The 23,258-nt window shown below is 28.0% G+C and overlaps 2 protein-coding genes across 2 annotated transcripts in view; one reads left to right on the top strand and one right to left on the bottom strand.

Annotated features, from left to right (window-relative positions):
• Positions 1–10,136, top strand: part of LOC129958412 (chitin deacetylase 1-like) — a 28,279-nt gene extending 18,143 nt beyond the window's left edge. The window contains exons 2-5 of the mRNA XM_056070895.1: positions 1,078–1,320; positions 7,728–7,877; positions 7,965–8,286; positions 9,209–10,136. Of these exons, the coding sequence (XP_055926870.1) occupies positions 1,078–1,320; positions 7,728–7,877; positions 7,965–8,286; positions 9,209–10,043 (1,550 nt within the window). The 3' untranslated portion in view covers positions 10,044–10,136. The remainder of the gene's footprint in view (positions 1–1,077; positions 1,321–7,727; positions 7,878–7,964; positions 8,287–9,208) is intronic.
• A 7,423-nt stretch (positions 10,137–17,559) lies between these two features.
• The window catches only part of LOC129958549 (ADAM 17-like protease), a 28,501-nt gene continuing 22,802 nt past the window's right edge, over positions 17,560–23,258 (bottom strand). The window contains exons 17-20 of the mRNA XM_056071090.1: positions 23,031–23,109; positions 22,813–22,901; positions 21,598–21,654; positions 17,560–20,269 (exon numbers count right to left, since the gene is read on the bottom strand). Coding sequence (XP_055927065.1) covers positions 19,937–20,269; positions 21,598–21,654; positions 22,813–22,901; positions 23,031–23,109 — 558 coding nt within the window. The 3' untranslated portion in view covers positions 17,560–19,936. The remainder of the gene's footprint in view (positions 20,270–21,597; positions 21,655–22,812; positions 22,902–23,030; positions 23,110–23,258) is intronic.

The raw sequence follows: 23,258 nt of genomic DNA on the forward strand, positions 1-23,258 counted from the left end.
CTACAGTTTTTTCTATTTAATTTTTTTTTCATAAGTTACAATATTATCAGGAACTTGGATCCGTTTTAGACAGATTTTTTAAACTAATATTTTTCAAATAAAAATCCTTAAAAAAATTTTTTTTTTCGAATTAAGTTAATATTTCCGACGGAACTAAATAAAATTAATGTTCCGATACTCCAACGGGCAACGATTACAGAACAGTATTATAATATTCACTCGAACTAAAATAATTGTACCTGTAAATATTAGATTTCTGAAACAGATGATATCAAACTCTATTTTATAAACACATTTTTTTAAGTCATGTTAATATAAGTAATAAGGAAAATTAAGGCATTCCAATAATACTGTTCCTTGATCTTGTCGACTCTGCTTCGTTCAGTGGTGACGGGATGGTCGACTATACACAAGGAGTACTGTTCCCTGATCCATTCGATGAAAAAGCAATCTGTTTTCGATATATGTGTATGTTATGGTTTAGATTAAATTCACCATATTATATATGAATTTATTTAAACCTGATTTCTACATATGAATTCATTTGTTTCATGCTTCATTCAATTTGGAATGGAAAAACAGAATTTTAACCATTTTTAACTCGATGCACGAATAATTTCAAAAATAAATCATAAATAAATAAATAAGTTCAAAATAACTCATCATCTACTAAAGTGACATGAATGTTGATGTGAATCTTTTCGAAAAATGACGTCGTTTGTAGATAGATAGAAAGATACGCTGAAAGGTAGATACCAAGAGATAAGCGAAAATAATTTGTGTCTCAGATGATAAAAGAGCTTTGAAAATCAGCTGAACAGTATTAAATCTGCCAAACTCTTAAAAATAGTTCTCATTATTATTCAATCCATCCAATGAGGCGGACATTTCTACTGAAACATGTTCCCATTTTTATGATGTACTCCTTGATGGAAAACAAAACAATAAACAAAAAAAGACAATATGAAGCAAGTCTATGAAGCAATAAAATAAATTGTCATTCTGCTTCTGAAATGAATGATTTATTGATCATACTATAGAATGTGTTTCCTAATTTTCCTTTTTATCTTTTTGCAGGATTGTGCGCCTCGGTGGTTAAAAGGCAAGTGGCAGCTGACACACAGAACGATGCCGAATTGTGCAAAGGTCGATCACCGACCGAATACTTCCGATTGACAGCCGATGAGGATTGCCGAGATGTAGTTCGTTGTTCTGTTCAGGGACTTCTTGCTTTGCGTTGTCCTTCTGGATTGGCATTTGATATCGAAAGTCAGACATGTAACTGGAAAGCTAATGTCAAGAATTGCCAACAGTTGGAAAGTAAGGATTTTCATCGTTAACGCTTAATTGTTCGGTGGTAATATTTCTTAATATGCTCATTATTTTCTAAATTCATTCATTATTTTTAGAACTTTGAAATAAGTGGTTATCGCTTATAAATTAGATTGCAATATAAAATAGAAGACAGTTATCGTAAACATCTAACTAAATTATCATTAAACTGTAATAAATGCTGCTTTAACTTGATGTATACTTGTTCCTGAATACAATTTTTTTTAAAAATTGTGTATCAAATATTATACATTACTTGTTAGAGCAATCGATTAAATCAAAAACCTTTTTTCATTAATTTTAGAGTATTTAACAGAAAATGTTATGAAATATATTTGGTAAATGATACTCTGTAGCATAACTGTGTCTCAATTTACTTTCATTTGTAAATTTTACAAAACAGTTAGAAATATAAATTCTTTAAATATTAATTTATGCATAGAGAGAGCACTTGTTTTTCGGAATAAAAATATAGCGAAACTAAATCGAACACTTAAATAAATTAAGAAATTTGTAGTTCATATCTTGAATTGTAAAATATTAACTGAAAGAGAAAATTACAGTGAAGTATTCAAAATTATGATCAAATATCAATTTCTAAAATTTCAGTTCAGTACTTTTAGAAGTTAAAATACGTAACATTTTCCTCCAAATATTCTTAACGTTTAAACAAATTATAAGTACATAATAGCGATACAAATATTAACTAAATTTCTATGACAAGGCAATCGATTTTATTTTTGTTCAGCATAACTCGTTAAATAATTTCACTTTTTTTTTGGTTCCGCGCAATTGATTCCGTAAATTTCGGTGCAAAATTACTTAACATTCTATTTCCTCGTTCAACGAACAAGCAGTTATATAAAAGAAAAATATATATAATATGCTTTACATTTGTGCAAAGCTTCTGCTTCAGAGGAAAATGCTCCACTGTTAAAGCTTTTCAGTTTGGAAGCTGGATGAACATTTATAATATTAAAAATTAATGAAATATTCCATAAAATTTGAAATTCAAATGTTCTATTTATGGCCAAAATTTTTTAATTTAATATGTAAATAAATTTTTCTTGAAGTTTCTCAGACATTTGCATTGGGGTATATTTACATGCATTTTCTGCAGAGATGTCTTATGAAACTTAGTTAATCTGTTGTATCAGCATTTCATTCTCAAAAGATGAAGAAGTAGAAGTAAAGATATTTTTTAAATTCTGGGATGAAAATAATAATTGCATCCTGCTCTTCAAATTTCTATAAATGTTGAAATAAGCGCGAGTTAAACATCTTCTAAATTTCACATTACTTGTATGATTTATTTGAAATTTTTATATATAAAAAAAAAAACTAAATAACCTTTCTCGGCTTTCAATATTTCTTTTTTTTAATCAAAGAATTGGTTTCTAACATTGTGGCGTATTGGCGGGAAAAAAAATTTATTTCTAAGAAATCAAACTAGCGTCTAGAAACACTGACAAGCTTTCTAAATATTAGCGAGTTATCGTAAAATCTTTGTTCGTACATTCTTGTCACGTGATATGTGTCACGAAACACATTTTCCGATACGCCTTTTCCTTATCTAGGGTCACAATAACAGACGTGTTTTTTTTTTCACCTTTTCTACAATTTTTATTTTATAGATATGTTGCGTCGTTTTCATTTAATTTTGAAATCCAGCTTTTGAACTTTTGAACTTTTATTCAATAGGGGAAATTTTTAATTATCTGCTGCAGAATTCGATTAGATTTTGCATATTATTTCAATTTCATCACTATAATTTTTCAGTTTATCTTTGTTTCCAAAACAGCTGTCTTTACTTAAGCTTTGTACAAAACCTAGATTTTAATTTCGAGCAATGGTTTCGGTAAAGGGCAGTACATATAACAAATAAATGCTTCTCAAAATTTGAAAGCTTTCAACAGTCGACCGAAATGAGCAAGTATAAGTAAAATAAAACAGCTTCTCTTCTTCCGCTGTTAGTGGTGCGAAAATCAAAACAATTGTAATTCAGTACAAACAATTGCAATTCAGGCTTTTGAGACATCCATTCCGAAAGCTCTTTCTCACGTAAAAACACACACATACCAATCTTTACCGTGAAATAAAAACATTTGAATGCTATTAAAGATTTTCAATTTGAATTAATTTAAACTTGTCTTAAATGAGAAGAAATGAGGGATTGAGATTTTCACCTATCCTGAGAAATAAGTGCATTTTCATAGAATTTCTTCGTATTAAGAAAAAGCGAGCATTTTCTTATATCATAATGATTATTTTCAATTAAATATAAACTTTAAATTGCGTTTTATTTTATTTTTGATTTAATGATTTGTTAATTATTTAACTATTGTTAGAAAAATGAATATTATTTTTAAACGCTAAAACATTTAAACACATTTAGGAACAATTTTCTATAAAACTATAAAGTTTTAAAAATTTCACGCAAAGAATTTCTAAGAATGTATCAGCTATACATTCTAAGAAGGATAATATTATTTTATTATAAAGTCCGGAATTTAAAAACTTACTAACTGACGTCTGTTTTAATTAAAAAGTAAGTAGAGGTGTAAACTTTTAGAAAGCCAATAGAAGTTATTACAGACTCTTACAGATTTCTCAAATAAAATTATATTAGTATTCTTCCAATTAAAATTAACTACTTAATAGAAAATATAAAGTGATACTTAATATTTTAAAGTCTTAAAAATAGATATTTAATATTTTTTTTATTTGAGATTTATTCAAATTATGACAAGATGGATGCTAACATGATGAATTTTCAACATTTCTAAATTATAAATGATGTTTTTTTTAAATAAAATATAATTTACTACACAGACTCATAGAAGAAATAAACAAAGGACTTATTCATTTTGTGGAAAATTCGAGAAACATAAAGACGATTGTACCAGCTAATTGACTCAATAAACTGAGTTGAAGAAGTAAAAAGTACTTAAAAGGGGGAAAAAAGAAAGAGATGCTTTAACTGCTGCTAAATAATTTTCGCGGTTTCTGGGTGTATTACAGTTTAAAAGATCTTTAGTTCGTTATTTCTTTTTCCTTCAACAAGGAAACAGGTAGTCATTTTGTTTCCTCTTTCTTATCACGAAACAGATTAACGTTGACAATGTAATCCGTTTCCTATAACCTTCCTTTTACCCTCAGGGTTCGATAAAAATAGTCAGATATCTTTTACAGTATTGCTGTAAGGAAAGCCCGTTTTTCACTTTTATCAAAATTTGGTAAGTGAGTCGTAAATTGCTACATTACGTACCACAACGTTTTACTTTTATTCCACATTCATCCTGGCTTTATATCATTTCACTGATAGGTCTATCCTAAAAAGAGGGAAAATAAATTGCTGAATGGGGCAAACAGGACATTTTTCTCAAATTTGTGGGTATTTATATAGGTTACTAGGACTATTTGCAGAAATACCTCGCCGTTTTTTAGAAGAAAAGAGAGAGAGAGAGAGAGAGAGACAGAAAAAAAGCCTTTCAAAGAAACAATCAATTTCCACTTCGTAAATAGTTGCAGCAACATGAGGAAGTTCTCAACGTGCTTGATAAATGGAAAGTTTCAAAACATTTCTAAACTTTTGAAGTGATGTAACAACGAGGAACGCGACTTTTAAAAAGACTACATAAAAAAGTTAGTAAAGGTTTCTGTTTTCTTTATCAGAATTTATTCCTCCTGACGAAAAAAGTAATCTTAAAGAAACTGAGAGAGAAAGTGAAATTTTATCCGAAAGCAAAAACAACGTTACGAAAAAGAATTAAAATTCTTTTTAAATACACCATAAAATGAATGGTCATTTATTAACAATAATAACAATGAAGTAAAACTGCATTAAAAGTAAAATCATTGCATTTCTTCAATTCATTTCTTGAAATTTCTTCTTGTTTTTCTTTCTTCTTTAAATTCCTAATTTGAATTTGTTTAAGATACGCAAAAGATAGTAACAAAGAATAAAAAGAGTACATTTCAGATCTTTAAAGTATGTCTGAGACGACCTTGCCTTTTTACCATATTCAAATACAGCATTTTCTTTGCTGTTGTTTAATGAAATCATACAACTTCAATACATACCTGAAGCTATACTCAAATGCAAATTTTGAAATCGATTCTAAAAAAAACGGCATTTGCATGCTTCATTTAAAACTCCTTAAAATTTTCAATTTTGGAAAATGAACTTTAAAAAATACCTCCTTCCTGTTTATTGCAACTCAGAGTAGTATTGAAATAAAATGGTAATGATAATCATACAAATCAAGGTATTTTAATTAGCTCGATACTGCTCATCAATAAGAACTAAATAATCTTTTTTATTAATTTTAATGTTTCAAGCTAGATATATTTCATCTAACCTTTTCGAGCCTCTACAAGAACTGAAATTCAACAGCAAAGAAAAAATAATTATAGGGGGAAAAAAACATTCCGAATTCATTTAATGAATATTTATTATATGAGAAAAGTGGCACTTTTATTCCTGTTTTTGAATTTTTTTTACATGTGTGAAATAACATTATTGACTCAATTTTCGAATAAATAGGTAATGTTGGTTCCAATAAACTAATTCGCCGGGTCGAAATAACTATAAAGGGATAAATGAATGACATTTTTAATTTTTCAAATTAATTTTAAGAGCAAAGGAAAATATTATAATAGTAGACATGACAAAAATTACCCTTACTTTCCCTTCTTAAGTTCTTTACCCTTGCACTTAAACAACCATGCACACAGAATAGTTGATATCCCAAATCATTGCAGATTGGCAACTACCCTCATATTTAAAAAAAAAAAAAAAACATCCTCTTTTCTGTTAATTGAATTCAGAGTAGTTTTAAGAAAAAGTTAATATTATAATAATCCAAGTAAGTCAAAATGTTCAAAAGCTGCAAACGAAATCAAAAATTACAAACTTCAAATCTCTTATCTTAGTGAAAAATAATCCCAATGAAAATTCCAAAGATTTCTTGAAAATATTTATCAACAATAATAAATTTTGATTAATCTTTACATGTAATAGTAAAGATCCTAACAGGCTTTCATTTTATTTACAAAACTCAATAGATTATTTAAAATATCGCTTTCAAATTATTGCTTCATTTTAAATTGTTTAGTTAGCTCCGCCTTTCATTTCAACTTAAAATTTTGTTATTTTATAAAATATTTTAATTTTTCAAAAAATTTTCAATTCTATTTTGAAGCGTTTGATCCTACTTCCAGAAAAAAAATCACGTAAATTATACTAGATTATATTAACAAAAAAAAAATCCCTCTTGTTTTTTATAGTTTAAAAATAATATCCAACAAAGTTTGAAATTTTTTATTGACGTTTAAGCATAAATACCTCTAACACCCTTTTAAATCCAGTTCTTAGAGATTTTTAAATACCAATAGTAAAAGCAGAAGTTTATTGGAAAATGTATTTTCATTTTCACTACGAACCATTTTAGTAAGTTAATTTAGTTGGCAATCTCTTCCCTTTAATTCTTTTAAATTTTGTTATTAATCTTTTAAGGAAAAACAAAATTCAGTGCTATATATCTATCACGATTTATTAAGAACCTGATAATGGCCTTGTGTCCACTAAGCAACCACATATGTTAGAAGAAAAAGAACATTTTCTTGGCAAAACGAAAAAAAAAAAAAAAAACCGGTTTCTAATATTCAAGGTGAGATCGGAATTTTGAAGCAATATTTTCGAAAAAACACAATTTCCTATGCGACATTTGATACTTTTGAATGGAGCCTACGATGAAAGAGAAATATAAATATTAATGAGTGCAAGATAACAGTGATGAAAGAGATGATCTAGTATAAGAGAAATAGTGAAGAGTTTTTTCATAAAAATCCGTACTACTTCGTAAAATTATATTTCCAATGCAGGACGATTAAAGAAAAAAAAACATGGGAAAAATACTAAATACTTTTATTCAGTAAAACTATTATTTCTTAACACAAACAAAGAAAACGAATTCCTGCATTTCAAAAAGGAAAAAGATTCAGAAATATTACTTTCGTGATTTCATATCATTTATATTAAAAAAGAAATAACTAAGAATAACTATAAGAAGTAACTGCGGATATTTGTTTACTCATTCAATGCATCTTTTTTGAAATAAAACCTTTACACTTTATAAAGGGTTTTAAAATTCAGAATATGATTCTTAAATATCATTTCATGAGCTCTTCATTTCTTTCATTTCAATCCTTAAATTTCGTTTATTAGATGCTTCAAAAATAAAAATAATGTTGGAAATATTCAAATATTTCTGTTCTCGAAAATGTGGGAATACCTTTTAAGATACACATAAATCTGTACTAATGTTTCGTGCTTTTGATATTGTAAGAATTTTCAATTTTATACTAATTAACCGTTGAAAACTTATTTACAGAACCAAGGCTAGCAACACCATTGCTCGCAACAGATGAACCCATTTGTGAAAAGGGCAAATTGGCTTGTGGAAATGGAGAATGTATACAAAAGGAATTGTTCTGTAACGGAGCTCCCGACTGTCCAGATGGCTCCGACGAAAACGCTTGCAGTACGTATCTTTTTAAAGCCTCCTGTAACAATACAAAATAATGACATTCATTGAATTATAAATTTAAATATTATTGGTATTTTTCAGCTGTCGATAAGGATCCAAACAGAGCTCCTCCTTGCGATCAAAATCAATGCGTTCTTCCTGATTGTTTCTGTTCTCCTGACGGAACTCAAATCCCCGGCAAACTGGAACCAAACACAGTTCCTCAGATGATCACCATCACTTTTGATGATGCTGTCAACAACAACAATATTGATATCTACAACAGAATCTTCCGAGAAGGTCGTAACAACCCTAATGGATGCCAAATTAAAGGAACCTTTTTCGTATCCCACAAATACACCAATTATTCAGCTGTGCAGGAACTCCACAGAAAAGGACACGAAATTGCAGCACATTCAATCACGTAAGTTTCAGCATGTTCATGCTTTATTTTACGCACTATAATATTTTCAGGGATGCATAAAATTGTAAATTATACATTCAAATATTATTTTAATTTATTACTCTTAACCTTTCGTATGATTTCAAGTTTTCCATTCGTTTATATCTGTTCAACTAATATGATGCATTTTGAAACTTTTAAGGGATAGAAACATAATATTTTTTTTTCAATGCTGAAATAAGTTCTTAAAAATGCCAATGCCAAATACATTTTTAGTATAAAAATATAAAAAGCTTTCTATCTTTACTAAGAAATACACTTACGCCATTTGCCCCTAAAAAAAAAGATAAAGGGGGAGGGAGGGGGTGATAAAAAATTCACATGTTTCAGCGATCAGTTTTATTTTATTTTTCATGCATGCTTATGGCTATACTTTTAAATATTGGTAAAATCATCTTAAAAATGTATAATATGCTTTATTAAAGATAATGAGCTTGAGTTTTGTACTCTTAATTACACTAAGTTCGAAAAAGTACGGAATAAAAGGAAAGCTATGAAATTAATCTCCCCATTCTTAGATTAAAGATATGAGATATTGTGAATGGGTATATTTATAGAAATTAAGAATAAAACAAATAATCCCCCCCCTTTTTTTTTGTCTGTATAAAATTTCAATTTCATTTTTTTGAAAATGATAGCAGTATAATTAGAGTTTAAATTCATTTAATGCAATATTAATTTCGTAAGAGCAGATTATATAAATAATTATAAAATTCCTAAAAATGCAGAAAATGCCAAAAGATTATAACTTCGTTGATAGCTAAATGCATAACGTAAACGCTGAAAATAGATAAACAACTTTATTACAGCAAAAAATGGAATTAAATTATATTTTTCAATTTTTCTAGTTTAAAAATTTGTGAATTTTTTTTTCTTTTAACAGACACAGAAACGATGAGAAATACTGGAGTGAAGCCAACGTTGAAACTTGGGCTAAAGAAATGGCTGGTGTCCGTCTCATCATCGAACGATTTTCTAACATCACTGATAACTCAATTGTCGGTATTCGAGCACCATATTTGAGGGTAGGAGGAAACAACCAATTTTTCATGATGGAAGAACAAGCTTTCCTTTACGATTCTACCATCACTGCCCCTTTGAGCAACCCTCCTCTTTGGCCATACACCTTGTACTTCCGTATGCCCCACAGATGTCACGGTAACGGACAAAATTGCCCAACTCGATCTCACGCAGTTTGGGAGATGGTGATGAATGAGTTGGACAGAAGAGATGACCCATCTTTCGACGAAGAACTAGCTGGTTGTGCTATGGTAGACAGTTGCAGCAATCTTCTGACAGGAGAACAATTCTACAACTTCCTCAACCATAACTTAGAAAGGCATTACAGAACCAACAGAGCTCCTCTTGGTCTCTTCTTCCACGCTGGATGGTTGAAACTTAACCAAGAATTCAACGACGCTCTCATCCAGTGGGTAGATGAAATGCTCGACAAAAATGACATCTACTTTGTCACCATGACACAAGTACTTCAATGGATGCAGTCACCCACTGAGCTGTCCTCTATTCGAGACTTCGCACCATGGAAAGAAAAGTGCGAAGTAAAGGGACAAGCACTTTGCTCTCTGCCTAACGCTTGTCCTCTTACTACTCGGGAGCTTCCAGGAGAAACAATACGTCTACATACTTGCGTTGATTGCCCTCAAAATTATCCATGGTTAGAGGATCCAACAGGGGACTATTTCGCATTCAAAAAATAAATATTTTCTTTTTGTTATTTTTTCAGCTTAGACATTTACATCATGTTTTCATACGCTTGTACAGAAAATAAAGTTACTACCAGTCTTTTTAAATTTTTGCTGGCCTTTTCATTCTTTGAAAATTTCATTTAAGTCTTGAACGAAAAGAAATTGCATTTAAATAATGCAAAAAATCAAAACTAACATTGTGATCTTTTCAAATATCCTAAATAAACTTTTGAGGTATTTAAAAATTACTTCGTGATCTTAAAACGAACTTTTGTATCCTAGAATAACATTTTACATCATTGATACTGATAGCACCGGATTATTACATAGGAAAAGTATGCAAAGCAGGCAGTGCCTAGGGGTCCTAAATGCTTTTGAGATTTTTTTTTTTTTAACGAAATTTTGAGAGTTATTTAACTTTGTACTTTCATTTAAATATAAAAACCGTACAATCGAATTTATTCAAATTAAAAGCAAATATTGTGGAATATTATTCTAGTCACATTCCTAATTAATTACTATCTGTAACTTTTATTTTATGTTATTTTATAATTATAAAAATATCTTTATAATTTAAAGAAACATTCGTTCCTGTTAGTTAATATTATTTACATTTTTCATATTTTTTTATTATTTTGACAAAATTATTTTTAAATTTCAGTTGCGCATTTTTTTTTTATAATCAAATCACTGAATTTTACTTATTTATACTGAAATCAACTTTTTAGAAAGCGATCTACAGTTAATCATTTTGCTATTTCAATACTTCAAAATGTGTTACTTTTCAAACTACTTTTTAAAAAAAGGTTAAATTAATACAGATAAAAAAAATCAAGTTTTGGAAGTTTGATCGGGAAAAAGGGACCCAATATGAGTATTGCTTAAGAACCCTTGGAAGCTTTAATCCGGCCCTGGACACTGAGGACGCTGGTTACTCAACATCACAGATATGCCATTCTAATAATGTTTTCAAAATATTTGTAGTTTAATCAACTGTCATTTGCAAACAGTATACTTCGAATAGAATCGAATTAAATACTTGATTTTTGTAAAGATTAGCTTTAGTATTCTTTCACACTGTTGCCTCATTATTACTTGTATTTATTTCAAGTGCTTGTTTCGAATTCTCTGTTCTGAAATAAAATACCACTTAACAAGAAAACCAACAAAAAGAGTAAAATCTTGATAAAAGGAGAAATAAACAAAATAATTAGCAATGACTAGTACAATGGCAAAAAATAAACTGAATTTCATAGAAGACGATTGTCTGGAAAGTTACTAGAAAACCAAACAAAAGTTCGGAATGGTCTCGCATCATCTTTGGTATAATTTCACTTTAGGAGCAAAGTGAAAGATTTATTCCAAAATTTGATACAGTTTACATTCTTGATGCATAACACAATTATCGTGTTAACATTCTCACTGATAGACAGACGGACAAAGAATTTATACTTTGGCGGATTTGGTACAAGACTTGTTACAAATTTACAGTTTAGTAAAACATTTGGTTTTATTATATACCACATGGTGTAAAGACAATATGAAATGGCAGATTTTGACATTTTGTGGGAAACAAATTATGAGGAAATGCTTTTAAAAGAGGTCAATTTAATCTCATACTTCAATGCATTTTTTAACTCAACCTTATCTAATGCAGTGCTAAATAATCTTACCAATAAATTCATCAGATTTTGTTTGCAATTATATAGGTTGTTTTCTGTTCTCATCAAATTTTTCGAGAAAGCAAAATTTTAGATGATTTAGTTTCATATCTCACACCATAATAAAATGTCTTAATTTGTTAATTAATCAAATCAATTAATAGATCAACTAAATTATATCTATTAAGTTTGATTATTCATTTTTCAAATCTCTATCTTTAATAAGCCTTTAATGACTTATTTTAGGTATTTTTTTATTTTAGTAACTTTTTGAATATATATATAATATCATGATTACTCGCGTCCATGTTAGCACACAATATTATTTAAGCAAACGTTCATTGTTTATAAATACTTGAATAATATAATGAAATAGAAAGGAGATCAGTTATACTTGGCAACTATCCTAATATGATTTATAGAATTTGTATTTTTTTAAATAGATTTATTCATTTGAAAACTAGATTAATAGTAATTTTTAATCGACTTTTCTACGCTCCTGAATGCACGGTTCAGGGGCGCAGAAGGTTCTGTGGGCCAAGACAGCTGCTAGCCGGAAATCCACAACTGATCAAAAATTTCACCCATCTAGTTCTTTGCATTTTTGAGCAATAACGTTCATGTATATGCAGACATAATTTCAAAAAAGCATTTTTGGGACTCAGGGAGATAGATATAAAGCGGGAAGATTAATCAACATTTCAAGGTCAAATTTATGAATATCCCACTCTTTTTCTCTGCGCTTCATATACGAAAAATCAGTCAAAATCTTTCAAACAAATAGCATTTTTGATTGGATTAGTCTGCAGCTGTACATAATCAAAATCAAAAATTTTACCTCCACGTATTCTATTACAGATTTACAGTTTAGCGATTACAAATAGATATCTACTGTGTAATATAATAATTATTCTAACTAAAATAAAACACTTTAAAGATTAGTGACGAAAAATTAAAAACAGATAGATTCTGATTTAGAGACTCAAGTTATTGACTAATTTGAAAATCTGCTAAGATTAATAACTGATAATTATTAGTTTTGAAAAATAGTGATAAATATTCAATAGTTTTATGTAGTCCCCACCTCCCAAATTTACACTATCCCCCTTGCATATCGGGCTACAACAGATTTCTGTGGTTATAATGAGAATTAAGAGTATGTAATATAGACTCATAAAAAATATTTATTCTATGAATTTAAATGAAATTCTGCCTAAAAAACTGACTGAAAAATTCAGCTTACTGTGAGCATTTCTGTTTATTTATTTTTTAAAAATAGAATTTCAAATATAGCGAAATGCAAAAATTGCTGCGAAAAAATCAGACAGATTAATGTATTAATACTATGTTGAAAATTCAATTTTACAAAATTGTCTGAATTCTCGCTTCCTAGTAGGAAGTGAGTTTAATTAGGGAAATTCATTTTTCAACTCGTATTGCATATAGTTACTAATATCCAATATTACTAAAAGTGCTGCTACCAAATGAACGTTATTATAACTAAACGAAATCACCGAGATTAAAAGTAGATATTAGATATACTTAGATAACAGATACACTTAGTCTAGAACGACTAGCGTCCTTTTTCAAAGATACAAGAGATTTATTTTAGGACTGACCTCATAAATTTGTACCATGATCATAGGACGAGGATGACACCTCTTTCTAAGCTTCTGTAAGGAACCAAAGGAACATTTCAATTTCCGCATCGCATTCATTTTGACCTGCACCAGGCCCATTGTACAGCGGTTCTTTCGTGGAATCGTTTCACTAACTTACGATCCTCTGAAGCCGACTCTGCCACAATATCTCTGAGAGAATTAAGTGTAAGCATCAGATTCATTCTAATGGTTCCAAAGCCTGAAATTTCCATGCCCATTTTTATAAATAAATATCAACTCTTATGTTACGCTAAATTTGAGAAATATAATTCTAAATAAGAAAATATCAGAATTTCTAAGTGATATTTCAGATTGTTTTGACTACACATTTGAAATACAAATCATTGAGACTGTTTCCGAACTGTTATATGCCAGATCTATACCGTCATTTGACTGAATGTATTTTGTATAAGGCTCGTAGCGCTTGATTTTGATAAGTAATTATTATTTAAGGATTAATCCAATATCAATTCCATATATCCATTCGAAAGCTGTACATATCAACAGTTTGATTAAAATAACAGATGTATTTAAAAATATCTTATAAAAATATGCAAAACCATTTATTTATTGGATTTAACGGTAACTCATTTATATAACAAGTTTATAAACGTAACTTATTTAATCACTATAAGCAAATAGAAATTCGAAAATAGTACGGGGAAATTTCGGGAATTTTTCTAAGAAAATTTGTTTTGTTTAACTTTTTTTCTTTTTTTCAGCAAACTAATACTGGAGAATATTATTTAATTAAATAGAGAACATCTATGTTGGTAATATGTTTAACGTATATAAACTTTGTATTTAATACAAAAGCACATTTAACGAATTGTATGATAAAATGTAGCATGCTCACGCAAGGGTTTTAAAAAATTTCAATTTTATGCAAAACAAAATGTATCGACGGTTAGCAGACATATTAAAATTGCAAATGCAAAGCGATCATTCGATTGGTCATAATTTGCCTAGCGTTCACCTTGGAAATGATATTTATAGAATTAAAAAAGTTTTACAAAATCTTCTTAATTTTGAATTAATAAAATATTAAGTAAATATTTATTAAATGCATTTATACTGATGAATAAATTTTTTAAACTATAAAATTATTTACATTTTATTTGCTGAATGGTGATCACATTCTGTTTTTGAATCAAATATTGTATTTTACCTGATAAACAGTAAAATAATCTTAATGTGTCATCAATTAGCTAGTGACTTATCGGAGGAATCAATCTGGTTTCGAAATAAAATAAAATTTTAATTTAATTAAATTTTGTATTCCATTCAACTTTTACGAAGAGAGAAAACTAGCCAAATGCATTATTCAATTTTAGCAATAAAAGATATCAGCCTACTTTACCAAACGATAAAACTTAGATATCCATTTGATACAAATATAAAGGGGGGAAAAATGAATGTTTGATAACTTACACTTTTTGCAGTCCTTTGTCAATTTCTACTAGCGCCATCTACAAGTATAGAAACAAACAAAAAACAAAAATAATTCTTGTGAGTGTATATAATAGTCATTGCAATATATCACTTTGAAAAACAGAAGCTTGATCCTACCTTTTAAAAACAATAACAGAAAATTGTCATTTTATAATTCAATTTTCTGTTGTATTACAAACATAATAATCGCACAATGTTGAAACAATCATTTGACAAGAGTAATATCATAGACAATACGATTCATCATTCAAATAAGAAATAAAACAATTTACAAAATATATTTAGTTGTAGCAAAAGAAATAAAATCTTTTTCACATGGAGTTAACATAAATGCAATAAAAATAAAAATATATTTTTTAGCTTTGTTCATCTTTTTATGATGTCCTCCAAACATTTAATACTTAATCATTAAGCATATATTTCTAAAAACAATCTCAGCCCCTAAGAATTCTTTTGATAATCAAGCCTATTTTCATCCATTTATCTATATGTGCGTCTGTGTGTGACAAATTCAAATATCCATTACATTTTTCTCTACAAAATATTTCGTTCAGCAAACAGAGATTTTAAATACATTAAGCCTCATAAAATTAGATATAGACAAGGATATGGAAATTTCATAAGCTTCTTCCTTATTTTTGCAAGTCTATCTATTCCCATGATAAACACATATTTAAAAAGAACAACCGATTCAGATCGGTTGTATAAAAAGATAAACTGATTTTAAGCAATAAAAGTAAAATTTTAAGATGTTTGCTATACTATCTCTTGAAAACATTCACATTTGGTGGAGGCAAGACAGATTACGAAAGAAAAAAATTATAAATTTAGTTTCGGTCAAACTATTTGAAATAGAATTATCACACATACTATCATTTACATATCCAGCTCATTGATGAGTCAAACCATCCCATTACATTGGCTTTGCGGTGTTTACTTTGTCATATTAGCTTTGAGAAACAAAGATCAAAGAATTGAATTTCTGAATATACATACGAAGATTCCTATTTTATTGTGTTTGAGAATATCTTTTTCCAAGTACTATTGATAGAAATCTATTCTATCTTCCAAGGACGACTGATAGAAAAAATTGCAGTTAGTGGTTATTCAAATTGGAATGCTGTTAGAAATTGAAAAGTTGTGATAGACCCTTAAAGCATTGAATCATCGTTGCTAGATTAATAACATTTACAGATAACAAAATCTTAACAATTTGTTCTTTGGGTGTTTCTTAATGGAAATTTTAGGATTCTTTTTCAAGTAAATCCTAGCATTTTGAGATAATTTTTATATGGAATTTAAAATTTTTAATTTGTTACAATTTACATTTATTTATGCCCCTATCGCATTCCAGTGGAAATAGGTGTTAAAGAAACAACTATTCTTCTGACAACCCTTAAGTTGGAAAACAATGATTCATTTCACTGCAACAGAATACCAAAGAATGATTCAAATCCATCTGAAAATTTTTGGAATGCTGCAGTAAAAAAATACTCCGTCAGTGATAATCTGCCTGGGTTATGGACAGTTGTGAGAAACGATCAGCATTTTGTATTTAAGACGCTTCTATTGGCTCCAAAACTGTATGTAATATGATAGTCATGAGCAAAACTTGACGGAGTAAACTTAACATCTAAAAGGTATCCTTTATTCATTGATAATTCACTGCATATTGAGCACAGGGAAAATATGGAACGTTGCATCCGTTAAAAATGCATACTATTTGGGTGCCTTCATGAGAAAAAAATACCTTTACAATTTCTTTTATACTTTTTCATTTGGTTCTTTTTAAGATATAGTGAAATTTGGAAGTTGCATACTCAGTTTAGTAATAATATTAATATTTTGAAAGTCTTAAATCGTTTGAAAAAAAAATAATGCTATTGTTTATAAATGATATGGAAATACTCGTCTATATATTTCATGAAGTTTCTACAGTAAATATACCTACGATATTTATCTTATTAAAAAAAAAAAAAAAAAAAAAAGAAAGAAAGGAAAGAAAGTCACACTTGCAGCCTTCAATGTAGCTGAACTTTGGAAACTGACCACATACAGAAATTGTAAATTCAAGATGTTTCCAATTTCTATGCCTCCCCCCTCCTTTAAATAGCATATAAATGCAGAGGAATTCAAAATTTTACTTACAGTTTAAAGGTATTAAAAGTGTAAAACAGAAAGCAAATTAGGATTTCTGTTAAAGGTTTACATAAAAAAATATGCAACAGATATTTTTCTTTGCCCCTAAAAGGACGAATTATCATGAAAGAGCAATTCAATAAAAGCGAGTTTCTCTAAAGAATTTTTTTTTCTTTTTTTTTTTGGTCAAACGAATTTTTAATACATGTTTCTATAGCATTAAATTCATTTTTTTGAGTAATAGATTTTTTTCATTTTTTATATTAAAAGTTTCTATTGATCGCAACAAACGGACAGTCCATATCAACTTTAAAAAACTTAACAAGTTTGATAACTCTTCACCAACTCACTCCCCATTAAAATTAATCTTGCAAAGAAAGCTAATCAGTATTTTTAATACAGAAAGCATAGAAGTAAAGTACTACATTCTTTTATATCTGACAGCAAAATATATACCACAAATAAAAAGTTGTGTAATAATTACACACAGATCAGGTGTTTAATGACATTCATATATAAAAGAAATTCAGTGTATCTGCATAAAAGAAAAAAAGAAACTTTTATTGAATCAATATAATTTGATCGTTTACACACTTTTACAATATTTTAAAACGAGCTTGTTCAGTTAAAAACAAAAAACAACTAATCACATACTAATGCTAATTTGGTAGCCTTATTTTTTATTTCAAACTTTAAAGACAATCTTTTCTAATCAAAAACCATTTGAAAGTTCATTTTATAGATAATTTTAAATCAAAATTTGGCATTTGAAAACATTAAACAAACAATGAATATATTTTAAATGAGTTTTCTAATCAAAAACCATTTACAAGTTCATTTTATAATTTTAAATCAAAATTTGGCATTTGAAAACATTAAACAAACAATGAATATATTTTATATGAGTTTTCTAATCAAAAATCATTTACAAGTTCATTTTATAATTTTAAATCAAAATTTGGCATCTGAAAACATTAAACAAACAATGAATATATTTTATATGGGTTTACAATAAGCACAGCATACAACGATTTGTTTCCAATAACTAACACATCAATATAATTCTTCAATGACATCAATATTAACATTAATTTTCAAACTTTTATACTTTACAAACTACTGGGTATCACACTATGCTAAAACAATTACATACAATAAATTCTGTTATCCATCAAAAATGCACTGAAAATTGCATCTGTTATGCTTTTTTCTGGCTAAAAATGTACATCCCTACTCATGTCAAATAAGGACTAATAAATATTTTAAATACTGATAAATATACCTATTTTTAAATGTCAGCAATGCATGAATTTGCAGTTGATTAATGAATCGACTGTATGTAAGTATGGCAGATATTTACATTTGAACTATTCAAAATGACTAAATTCAGAGTCTGTGGAAGCACTGCAACAACAGACACAGATAAAAAAAAATCACTGTTTCTCTTATTAACTCTACATTAAAATAAATTCATAAAAGAAGTGCACAATGTAAAATTTTAAATAACATCAATTATGTAAAAGTACAAAATACGCTGAAAAAGTAATGTAATTGTATAGTTATGACAGCAACAGCTTCATTACAACTTGGATTTACATACAACATTTGAATAATAAATGATAGGGCATAAAGAAAATCCCATCATATGTATATACAATATTTAATAATTATAAGGAAACAAAGTTTCCTTTGAATTACTGGCTACAATCTGTGGAATAGTGAAAGCATAAACACTCATTCATTCTCGAGAAGTATCAAGTTAATTATTATTATTTTGAAAATAAGTCTTTTCTGGTATTCTTTTATAAGAATTGATTATTTTGATCAATAATTCTAACAAAATGATATTAGAAATTCAGCAAAATAGTAAGTAATAAAGTTAAAAGCTCGAATCAGCAATTGATCTCTAAAACAAGAAATATTGTACTTAGCTAAACAATAATAACAAAAGATACAGGACGATCCAATTGATTCTATCATCACCTTTTAGTTTTAAAAAACTAAATCAAAGAGAAAGAGAACTTTTAAAAAAACTAATGATTTTAGAATAAATTACAAAATGTTTGGGATAATTCCATCATAATAGAAACCCTTTGACTGTGTCATATAAAAGTATTACTTTTAATATCAGTGCACAAAATTTCATTTCATCATATCAATGAAAAAACTGGATGCTCAGGATATTCATAACAATACAACAATTGCTAAAAAGGAAAACAATACGAACTATACAACTGGAAGGACAAAACTAACAAGTCCCTCATTTGTTCTAAATTACTCATTTGTGTGTGAAAATTCACAGTCTAAATAACATAAATATAATTTTGTAAAAAATCTTCTTTATGAGCAGCAAGAAGAAAAAGGGAAGTGACAATTTTAAATATATCAATTTTCTCTAAGCACCCCAAGATACTTTAAGCAAGTCAAATTCATTAAAATACTTTCATCAAAACATGCAAATAAGCCAGTGATTAACGATTTTAATATATTACAATGCTAAATATAAATATATGTACAAATAAATACAATGTGATCAGTATGGCTCATTTATATGAATTATATGTCTTCTAAATAAATTGTAATTAATCAGACAAATTAAATTAAAGTATGACAAGATAAATCATGTATCAGTAGAAAGCATCCTAATAAAAAATAAAATAAAAAAAGGATGACAAATTGAAGAACTGAATGTTCTTAATTTATCAGCCTGTATATGAGTATAAGGATCACACTGTATCATTAGGAACATGACTGTTTAAAACCGTGTACTCAAGCTGATAATACTTATGAAGAGGAAGAAACTTAGAATAATAAAATTTTAACACAACTAAATCTTAAATATCACAGACATGAGATGGTGTGTAGACGGTTTCTGCTGTAGATTCTTTGCTCTTCAAGCCTTTTTCACATACTGTCTAATTGACAGCATTTAATTTTTGGCTTGTACTTGAGCAATTCTTGCAGCAGCCCTATCTACACACTGTCTCATATGTCACAAAGCCGTAAAAGCTTCTGTAACAACACTTGGGGGTTTGGGACGATAAGTATGTGCATCTTCAGCTCCATGACTTCTGACATGAGGAAAATGTCTGTGACGAGGAGCATAATATTCTGAATCTGAATGGGCATAATGATGCTGAGGCGATGGCTCTGGTCTATAAGTAGCTCTTGGGAAAAGACGATCATTATGGTCGCCATAATAACGATAACACTCTTTGGAAGGCTGAGTATTACGAGGAGTTGTGTCTGGGCGAAAACGATTTTGTCTTTTGATATGAATAACACGAGTTCCTTTCTCCTTAGGTAATCTGAAAGGCTTAGTGCTCTAAACAAACAAGAAAAGTCAGTTAATGATTTAAAGAAAAATATAAAATAAAAAATACAGTAGAAACTAACACTAAAATTATATAACTAAAACCGCGGTTACTAGCTTTACACGAATATGATAATTCGTTACAGAGTGAATTCTTGTTCAGAGTATAAAACATTCAAAAAATACTATAAGCACGAAAGAAAATGCATTTAATATTGAATGAAAAAATTATTTAAATATTTAATCTACTACGTCACATTACAAAAGAATAATTTTGAATTTTTTTAAACATATCTATTTTTCACTCTAAATTAAGATTGTAAAATTGAGAAGAAAAGTTTCCGGAGTTATAAAATGAATTTAAGTAATTTTACGATTTCATACTACAATCTTAAATTCAAATTTGTAAGAGAGTAAGATTAATATTTTAATGAAATGAATAAATATAAAAACATTTAGTAAAATATATTAAAATACATTATCCCTATTTTTTGCCCAGTAATAACTTATCCCTTTACATACACTTTTAATTACTTAATAAAATCTGTAATTCTTTATTGTAATAGTTTATCATGCTTCTATTTTCATTTAAAATAAGTTCATAATTAGATAACGAAGATAAATTTTCTTGTAGAGGCTATCTTAATAATAAACTAAACTTAATGCAATCACACCTCGGGTGCTCAGGGTTCTTTACCCTCAGAAGCCACGGCATCCCCCTTTCCGTGGTGAGGCGAAAACAACATCATCAATGCAATTAGAACAATGAAATATTTTGATTCTGGTAATTTCAACCAAATAGAAATATTTTATTTCAGAACGATCACTTAGCACACATTTTAAATAAAATGTAGAACCAATTCAACATAAATATCATCTATCAAATAAAGATAAATAAAATATCATCCATTTTAAAGGTTTTTAAATATATTTTTACCATAATTTAGTTTTGCTTCACCTAAAATTCAAGTGAAAGCATTTCTTAAAATCAAAATCTCAGCAATATTATCTCTATGTTATATATTAAAAATATATTCACAATAACTGATTGAATTCAACATATAGCACAAAACTTTGCCAAATATGCATGTTATAAGAGCATTTTATAATTTTTAAAGTAACATTTTTAAAACAACTTAAAGAATTTTTAGAGAATTCAGTATTCGTTTAGATTATAGAACGGAAACTTCATGTATAGCAAAATATCAGTAACACACGGAAAAAAGAACATAATAAATAATAATATTTGGTATATAAAATATAACTTTGCAAGACTGTACAATTCTATCATGTAACTACCTACTCTGTCTTATAATTATAAATAATAGAGAAAAACTAACCTCTCGTTTGGTTTTGCCACTAATGACTCTTTCATATTCTTCTCGCTTTTTACGGTCCTAAAAATAGAAATAAATACTAAAACCGATAGTTTAATTAAACGTTTCGGGCAGTTTAAGGCCAATTCAGAATTTTATTAATTTGGTTTTCTGGAACATTAACACAAAATACATTTAAGAGTATTTTTTAAAGAGAGAAGCAGAAAGTATTAACACTTAAAATCTATAACAAACAAACAATGGATGGTATTGGTATACTCTGCAGCATGTCATGCATAAAAATAAAATGTATGAAAAGTATACAGGATTAATGAAAAAAGCTATATCTGCTAGGATTGTATCCATGGTTTAAGAAATCATCTAATGAAACTAATGAAAGATCATCAATTTTGCATATACTGAAATAAGATGATTAAAGACATTTTCAGAATATTATAAATAAGTTTTTAGATTTTACAGATATAAATAAATGATTTTACAGAAATAAAAACCGTCATTATAATGGAAACATATTAATTTTGTGAAGTTTTTCATAGTATCACCTTCTATTCAATTCACTAGCATAATTTTCCTGATATTAAGTATAAACATTCAAAATATGTCAGGAAATAATTCCTATATTAAATTTTGTAATCACATCATAAGAAATGCCAATTTGTAAAAAAATTCAGGAGATATTCAAAATTTTCGCCGTTAGGAAATTAAATTAATAAATCTCAAATTGCTGAATTCTGAAAGATGAAGTTTGTTATGAAAGTTGGCTATAGTTCTAAAATATTTTGAAGTGGTTAAACATTTAAATATGAACCTAATCCCCAAGAGTTAAATTCGTAAATATTTTTTTTCAATTGACAATTTTCTGTCAATTGATAATGAATTGTAACATCTTACTCTACTTCTAAGGAGAAAATGCGATAAAATTCATTAAAAAACAAAATTATTAGAGAATTAAAAATATTATTAGACAATTTGAAAACTAGAAGCCTATAAAGAAGTAAGATGTCAAAATATTTCATAAAACCAGAAGAATTTTTTGAAAAGGAAATTGCATTATTTTTTTTTCAATAATACAAATTTACATCTCAAATCATACATGCGTATATTCTGAAGAATCGCAAATTTAGTTTTAAGCATTTTTTTTTTTGCTTAAAAAATTTATTTAATATATTTTGATTAGTTTTAAAGGTAACATGAATATTTTATAAATAACTAACTCACCACATAACTAATGAGGCAGCTAGCCGGTATCCAAACAACAAGAGACACTATTACAACAGTTCCCACTATGTTGTCATTCAGGAATTTCACTAAAAATTTATTAAAATAGCTGCATCAAATATAAATCCACAAATAATTCAAAATTTGATTTAAATCTGTAAAATGATATTCAAACGAAATTAAAAGAACTCAATTGATGATATACAAATTTTACTTACTGACAGTGTTGATATTTATATCTTCAATAATATCCCAAAATCTTTCAACAATATCTTGAACAGTTTTCTTGCATTCACCCTGATTACAAGAAAATTATATTATGAAATCAAAATATTTAAAATAGAGGTGAAATAAGATGCATGTTAAAATATTTCTACCTGAAATTTGCATACCAAAATAACATTTTAAAAGTTAATGAAATTGACGCTATAATAATTATTAGTTAT

This window comes from Argiope bruennichi, chromosome X1 (genome assembly GCF_947563725.1).
Source record: "Argiope bruennichi chromosome X1, qqArgBrue1.1, whole genome shotgun sequence".
NCBI classification, from domain to species: domain Eukaryota; kingdom Metazoa; phylum Arthropoda; class Arachnida; order Araneae; family Araneidae; genus Argiope; species Argiope bruennichi.